The sequence below is a fragment of the Panthera pardus genome, unplaced genomic scaffold (genome assembly GCF_024362965.1).
Source record: "Panthera pardus isolate Hobbes unplaced genomic scaffold, ASM2436296v1 HiC_scaffold_22, whole genome shotgun sequence".
Taxonomy (NCBI): domain Eukaryota; kingdom Metazoa; phylum Chordata; class Mammalia; order Carnivora; family Felidae; genus Panthera; species Panthera pardus.
In genome coordinates, this window is record NW_026526788.1 from 11,052,912 (window position 1) to 11,061,044 (window position 8,133).

The 8,133-nt window shown below is 48.7% G+C and overlaps 1 protein-coding gene across 2 annotated transcripts in view; it reads right to left on the reverse strand.

The window, feature by feature from the left end:
* Positions 1-7,040, reverse strand: part of FAS (Fas cell surface death receptor) — a 28,471-nt gene extending 21,431 nt beyond the window's left edge. Inside the window, exon 1 of one of the 2 annotated variants that reach the window (XM_053910234.1) lies at positions 6,315-7,040. In XM_053910234.1, coding sequence (XP_053766209.1) covers positions 6,315-6,344 — 30 coding nt within the window. In that variant the 5' untranslated portion in view covers positions 6,345-7,040. The remainder of the gene's footprint in view (positions 1-6,314) is intronic. The other variant, XM_053910235.1, reaches the window with a different exon arrangement.
* Between the last annotated feature and the right edge of the window lie 1,093 nt (positions 7,041-8,133).

Consider the following 8,133-nt stretch of genomic DNA (forward strand, 5'->3'; position numbering starts at 1 on the left):
TAATAATAATAAATCAGAGTCTCTGAGGATGAGGCCCTCCCTATGGCCACCTTCAGCAAGTTCTCAGTCCCGTGGATGTTCACCATGGCTGTCCTCCTAGAGGAAGATCTGAGGGGAGCCAGCCTTGACATTTACAAGTGACAAGTTGAGAGCTTTACAGACCAACAGCCTGTGTTCTGCCCTTGCAAACGAGAAGTTGACTTCTCCCAGAGAAACACACCCTTCCAAAAATAGGCCCGAAGGAAGGGAAGTCACCTTTGATGGAGGAAACACATAATGGGAGGGCTACAAAATTCTAAACAAGAGCCTGGAGTCCTTAAATGCCCAGGGGGCCAAAGAGGGAGCACAGGAGTACCTAACAGGCAATGGGGAGGGGAGTAGGGCATGTGGGCCTAGGTCTCCCACTTTTCAAGAGAAACCCAAATCCTCCACCATTGAGGTAGCAACTAATATTAAAAATACGTTCCTACAGGGACGCCTGGGTGGCTCAATCAGTTAAACCTCTCACTCTTGATTTCGGCTCAGGTTATGATCCCAGCGTCGGGGGATCGAACCCTGAAACAGGCTCCATGCTGAGTGTGGAGCCTTCTTAAGATTCTGCCTTCCTCTCTCTCTCTCTCTCTGCCCCTCCCATGCACCCTCTCTCTGTGTCAAAAAAAAATACACACTAACAAACATATATATATATAACATATATAGGGGCGCCTGGGTGGCTCAGTCTGTTAAGCGTCCGACTTCGGCTCAGGTCACGATCTTGCGGTCCGTGAGTTCAAGCCCCGCATCAGGCTCTGTGCTGACAGCTCAGAGCCTGGAGCCTATTTCAGATTCTGTGTCTCCCTCTCTCTCTTCCCCTCCCCTGTTCATGCTCTGTCTCTCTCTGTCTCAAAAATAAATAAACGTTAAAAATTTAAAAAAAAAAATAACATATACACACACATATGTATATGTGTATACATACATATGTATATGTATATACATACACACACACACACACACACACACACACACATATATATATATACAGTGTGTGTCAATCCCATGTGGACAAAAAAGGAAAAACAACAAAAAACCAGTCTGGGACAGTGTCAGCCCAATTTTTGCAATCAGGCCTAAATCTATTAAGACATCCATATGAAAAAACAGTCTACTATGATCAAGGATTCCTTGCGAGGATGGCAAAAAAACCAAAGCTTGATCATCAGCACGGGGCAAGTACATATTCTCTCTCTCTGTCTGTCTCTCTCTCTCTGTCTCTCTCTTCCAAGATCTCTGCCCTCAGAAATCAAAAGCATCCATGTTTCCCACACCTTGTATTTTCACAGCCTCCCAGAGCACAGAGGCGAATACATCCGGAATCTTGCACGACTTGACCAGGGGACAGCCTGTCATTAATGACTCCATGGCCAAGTTTATTCCAACGTCGCAAGTTTATCCCAGCTCACCGTTGAACAAAACCTACAGGGGGCGCGCTTGCCTTGCTGGGCTCAGCATGTCTGCCCATTGACCTGTAGTCGGATTTGCTCATTTATAAGGCTGATCCTGCTCCAAATGCCCAAGTCCATGCTAAATGCACTATCATCCTCACACCTGGTGGAACTCGGGCCAGTTGTCCGACATAGACGGCTGTTGCTAAATGCCCACAGACGGCTGCGGTGGTGCAAAGATCGCAGTTGCACAGAAGTTCATTCCAGAACAAGGAGGGAACAGATCAAAGGCAAGAAGGAGCGCATGCCTTCGGGGGAAGGTGGGGTTACCGATGCTACCACGATCAGTTTCTTCCTAATTAGAGCTTTACGGTTTCCATCTCACTTCAAAGGCAAGAAAAGGGCGCAAGTGCATTGCGTTTTGTTCCTGTTCAGGACTGAGCTGAAGACACTTAGCTGGTGTTAGGAAGCTAAAGGCACTTTGTTTTTCTTTTTCAAAGCAAGGGCCTTCCGGAAGTGAAAAGGACTTTTGAGGTAGTTAAATGCCATTTCCCCACATTTGGGAAAAGATACACACAGACAGCAAAAGGAATATAGTACTAAATACACTAAGGTCCTGACAGTGGTTTACAAATAATTTTTTTGGTGATAAGACATATAGAGATTGATCCCAGTACAATTAGAAATGTTTTCTTTATAATAAGAGATTATTACAAGGTAATAAATAAAACAGTAAGTGATGAGCATTATAGAAATCCAAGTGCACTGAATAAATGCCCTCTCTGTAAACACATCCAATACAAATTAAAAGATAAAAACTGTGTACCCAAGAAGGGACAGAAAGCAGACTATAAACACCACTGAGGAAACGTAATTATGTGCAAGTGTAGATGAAACCAAGAGGCCATAAATAAAATAAAAACTGCTTGTATTTGGTGGTGAAAAAATGGGGCGCCTGGGTGGCTCGGTCGGTTAAGCGTCTGACTTCGGCTCAGGTCATGATCTCGCGGTCCGTGAGTTCGAGCCCCGCGTCGGGTTCTGTGCTGACAGCTCAGAGCCTGGAGCCTGTTTCAGATTCTGTGTCTCCCTCTCTCTCTGCCCCTCCCCTGTTCATGCTCTCTGTCTCAAAAATAAATAAATGTTAAAGAAAAAAAAATTAAAAAAAATATGTGGCTTTATTTTCTCAAGAATTATTTTTTGTTTCACATCATAGTCAATTTCTCTCTCTATACTGACTTAAAAGGAAGAAAGAGATTCACTGTCCTAAATTTGGTTTCGCCTTGCTTTGCATCTTATGGGTCCACTTTTTAAACACGCCCTTTTATGATTTTTCATCCTAAGGCAACGGTCTTTAGTACCTATTAAAAACATGTGCTCACGAGGGACTTTTGGGACCAAGATAATTTGCCAAAAGGCACTTCATTCACTAGGGGTTTTCAACTGGGGGATTTCCTTATTCAGGTTTTTAGACATCCCTTCAGTGTTGTTTATTTTCTCTAACTGCTAGTTGAAACTGGAGTCATCTGGCTTCGCTAGCCTTCCGAGAGATTTTTTCAAAATCCTGACAGTTCTATCCTAAGAGCTATTTAGAAATAAATTACTTGTCTAGTGTCCCAAAGAGACTTACGTCCAAATCCTGGGTCCTCTTTCCTTCTGACTCTTTTTACCTTTCCCCCTCTAAACTTAGGGCAAGAACTGAAATTTAGTTTTCTAAAGTTTTAAACTCTAATTTGCCACTAGGGGTGGTAACTGTGTGTCAGAGAGGGAGGAGGGGACACTTGTTGATCTAACTGGAGCTAAGACTGGGGCCCTGATGGGCTCCGTGTAGCAATTTCATTTCTGCTGCCCCATCTTGCCATCCTTTAGAAGTCTGTGTTTTTACATCCCCGTGGTTATTGTTTTAAATTACATTTCGTAATTTCGTTTCATTCTAAAAATTTTTAAGTCCATTGTGAGAGAAGTAAAACCCATTAAAAAACACATTGTGTCAAAAAAATAAAATAGGGATGCCTGGGCGGTTCAGTGCATTAAGCGTCTGACTCTTGATTTTGGCTCAGGTCATGATCTCACAGTTGGTGAGATCGAGCCCTACAGTGGGCTCTACGCTGGCAGTGGGGAGCCTGCTTGGGATTTCTCGCTCTCTACCCCTCCCCTGGTCACGCTCTTTCTCTCTCTCTCTCTCAAAGTAAATAAACATTAAAAAGTTAAAAATGATAAAATAATGAACTAAAGTAAATTACATTAAATATACCAAAAGGGGACGCCTAGGTGGCTCAGCAGGTTGAGCAGCTGACTCTTAATTTTGGCTGAGGTCATGATCCTAAGGTTGTGGGATGGAGTCCCTCATGGGGCTCTGTGCTGACAGTGTGGAGACTGCTTGGGATTCCCTCTCTCTCTCTCTCTCTCTCTCCCTGCCTCTCCCTTTACCCCTCTCCCCTGCTCACATACTGTCTCTCTCTAAAATAAAAAAATAATAAAATTTAAAAATTAAAAAAAAAACACACACTACAACTCATTTCATGTTTCTTAGGTTGGTTTAAAGGAAAATGACTAAATTATAAATCAAGCAATCGTTCTTAATTCTTCCACCAAAAATCTTCCATATGATTGCTTATAAATACACTGGTTTCTTTTCAAATGCCCTCTCCTTTCTCTTGACCATAATTTTAAGACAACTGCTCTAAGAAATGTAGAAAAAACTGTGTATCTAGTCCCTGCCTGACCACAGACCTCAACAGTACAAGATAAAACCTACCAGAGCCATGTGCTAAAAAAAAAGAAAAAAGAAAAAGAAAAAAAAAAAAAGAATAGAATAGAAAAGAAAAGAAAAGAAGAAAGGAAGGAAACAAGCAAGACGTCCCCACAGCTCTTTCTCAGACACATTTCTACATTAGGTCTGACACTTTTTCTGTCTCCTTTAGACACTCGTGAATTGTCTGGGGATTTCAAACTTATTTCTTGTAGGTGCCACACAAGCAGCAGGAGAAGCTGGAGGAGAGAAGGCTCCAAGAAGGGAGAGAGAGACGTGCGGAGGTAAGAGGTGGGCGTATCTGTGGACCACGGGCAGCAACAGAGACTAGAAGACTGGAAAAAACCGAGGGGAAGAATACATGAGGCAAGCCCATTGCCAAGGTTAAACATCTGCTTCTGGGTTCCACTCCTCCCGCCATTTTCTCATTCTTGTTACTAGTAAGTCAGCACTGCTACCTGCAAAGGCACAAAAGGCAGCATTTGCTGGAAACACAGGAGGTGACACGACAGACAGCGTGGAAACATCTTGAAGAATACAGGTATGCTCTTGGGCGAGCAGTGGGCACGAGGCAAGATTCTGTGTAATTAAATTTAAGAGCCACGTTGGAGGGGCGAAACAGAATGCACACCACAAAATATAGACGGCGATTGCCTATGTGATGGGGTTGTGCCAGATATTTTTCTTCTTTATTCGTCTGCACTTACAAATTTTATTGAATAAACCTGAAACTTCTTAATCTGCTAGGCCATATATTATATGTAACTATACAGATATCATCATAATAGGTATACACACACATTATTTGTGTGTGCATTCTTTCAGAAAAGCAAAAACTTCTGGCAAAGATGCAACAGTATACAAGTTAAAAAACGAAGCCCTTCTGGGTTTGGATAATTTTGCTACACTCACTAGTGCTGCTGTCCCAAGAACGGGGAGAGATTTTGCAAAAGCAACCGGCCCTGCGATAAAGCAGTGGTTAAGGATAGGAAGAAGAGAGTGTAGTCTGATTTGTACAAATCAATTTTGAATCTTACATCTTCTCTAAGAGAGCTCCTAAAGGAAGCCAAATATTGTGCATTACTTCCGAAAGGCCCAGTGAGTTGTTGTTGGTTTCTCCCTCCCCCCACCCCCCATCATAAGATGGTTCCAGACATCCCTGCCCCTTCCCTTTCAACTTTTGGCATGGTCTGGAAACCAGGCCCCAGCAACAAGTTACCTGGACTTTGGACCTAGGTCTAAATCAAGGCCCAGCTCTGCCCCTTACACCCGCTGTGCGATCTCGGGTGCATTCACGTGAGCTTTCTGGCCTCCATTTCGCCATCTGTGAAATGGAGCTGAAGGCATCTTCCGCGGCCCGCACCCGCGGTGAGCTTGGACCGGGGTGGCATTTATAAGCGGCCCCATCACGGCGCTGGGAGCTTGGGTGGGTCCCGATAGAACGAGAATCCGTGGACTCCCATGGAGCTCAAATGATCCAAGTCCCTTCGACGGGCCACCAGGCTGGCGCTTCTGAGCTTGGGGACTCTCCCTGCTGCCCGGGATTCGAGGCCAAGGTCGGGCGCCCGGGTGCGGGCGCGCTGGGATCAGGTCCCACCTCCCGCCCCAGGTGGGGGGGGGGGGGGGGGAGACAGAAGCGGCAGGAGCGCCAGCGCAGCCAGGTTTCGAGAAGAAAAGGAAGGACAAAAAGAAACGAGACGAAAGAGAACACAAACCTGAGACGGTGACTTACAGTCTTAAGGAGAGGGATTCCCGGAAGGGAAATAAAACCAGTTTCTTTTTCTGTCCCCTGATAAGAAAGTCACAAGCCTCCAGAGGCGCATTCAGCCCCAAAATCACTTTCCCGAGCCAAGAAACGGCTCGGGAAACCCCAGCCCGACGTCCCCCACCGCCCGGAGGCCGCTTTCTGCCCCAAATCCCGGAGCGGCCGCGGAGCGCGCGGGGTCGGTCCCCGGGCCCGGTGCGCACAGCCCCCCGCCCCGGAGCCGGACGCGCAGCACCGATCCCGAACACCCCCCCCCCCCCCGCCCCACCTCGTCCCCCATCCCCGGGGAGGGGGCGGCTCTCAGATCCCGGAGAGCCCCCCCACCCCACCCCGCAACGCGCCTCCCCCGCCGTGCGCCCCAGGGCCGCGGACTCACCAGCCAACGGACGGCCCAGGGCCCCTTCATGGCTGCGGAGCGCCCCGCCGGTCCGCCAGAGCCTCCTCGAGCGCCAGCGCCGCCGCCCCCGGGTCCGGGAGGAGTGACCGCCGCCTGGCCCCTCCCCGGGCCCCGCCAGCCCGCGAAGGAGCTCCCCGCCCGGCCCGCCCCGACCGCGCTCCCCGCGCCCCGGAAGTCTCCCAGCACCTGCGCGCGCCCCGCCGCGGCTCCCCGAGACCGTCCCGGGGCCGGGGCGCAGGGGGAAGCCCGGCCGGGGAGCGCCCGGGGCAGGGGGAGACGGGGGGAGGCGCCGCGCGGGGCGCAGGGAGGGGTCAGGCTCGGGTGCACAGACGGGCATTCCCAGCGCGGAGGCGTTTCCGCGAGCGGCCGGCGGGCGGGGTTTCAGGTGAGGGCCCCGGGGGGCCGGCTGGCCGTCCTGCTGCGACCCGGAGCCTCGGCCGGTGGCTGGGAACGGTCCGACGAAGACCCGGCCTCCCTCCGCTCGCGGGCGGTGGCTGCGATCGAGGCTCCCGAGAGCCCCTGACTGCGGTACCCGGTGACAGCTGTCCCGCAAAGGGTTCAGATGTTGTGCCCTGGGGATTCGCCTTTATCGCTCAAGGAGAGGACAAAGCTAACCGGTTAGGACACATCACGCAGCTCCAGCAGCATTTCGTGTTCAGGAGGACTTCCCCTCCTTGTTACTCATCATTTCCTGGCCAATTCTCTCTCTCTCTCTCTCTCTCTCTCTCTCTCTTTAAAATTGCAGTTCTTTAGTGATGGCGTTAACACAGTTCAAAGTCTTTACTGTTTTGGAGAAATTGATCTGTCTGGTCAGAGAGTATTTTGCAAGAATTTTACAGAAGGGAAGTTTGTATGACATTGGGAGTGTGAATCTGAAAGCGGTTCCCAGGCGGGGCTCGAGTGAAGTACTCAGAATTTCTTCCCACCCTTCATGGAGTTCTGAGCCTCAGTCTCCCCCGCCCCCGCCCCCCTTTCTGCTTCCTTCCCCTTGGCCGGCTTCGTCTTTGTAGACATTTTCTTCTGGAAGACTATTCAGGCCCCCAAAGCCTGGGGCAGGTGGCCCTCCTGGATGCCTTCGCTCACTTTGTGGTTCACCCTGCACTTAAGGCCCTGACTTGTAGGTGTTGGTTTGATTCTGCCTCACCTTCCAGAAGGTTGTCAGCGAGCCCTGTGAAGACTGGCTGGCCAGCCCCCTTCAAGTGTCACTGTTCCCCCACAGAACAGACACAAAAGAAGTAAATCGGCGTGGGGGGTATCACACGGGGACTGTGCGTATTATCTTTGCAACTTTTCTATACATCTAAAACCATTCTTTAAAAAAAAGTTCATTGAAATAATAAAAAAAAAAAAAACATAAGAAGAAGGAAGGAATGAGGCAAGAGGAAGGAGATAGAGGCCATGACAACATCAACATCTCCTGAGTGTGACTGATGAGCCAGCAACTTTCACAAATGGTTCCTACTGACGTGGTACTTACTATTTTAGGCCAGCAAGGTGGGTGATTATTAAGCTAACTTGACACATAAAGAACTGTAGCCAAAAATGGTTAAGCAACATTGGCAAAGTTGGTTAATCAATAGCAGAGCCAAGAATTAGCTTAGATATTTTTGCTCCTGGGCCCTGCTCCTGCTGTCCCGCACTCCCCCAATTACCCTCAGGTTCCGTGAGATGGTAATAGGTGTTTTGTGGGGGAGAGGGGTGTTTCGTGAGGGGCCAAACGATTTTAGAATGTTCTAGATTTAAAAAATGTAAACAGGTCTTTTAATCCGAGACTTCTCGGACCCTTTCATAGGCTAAT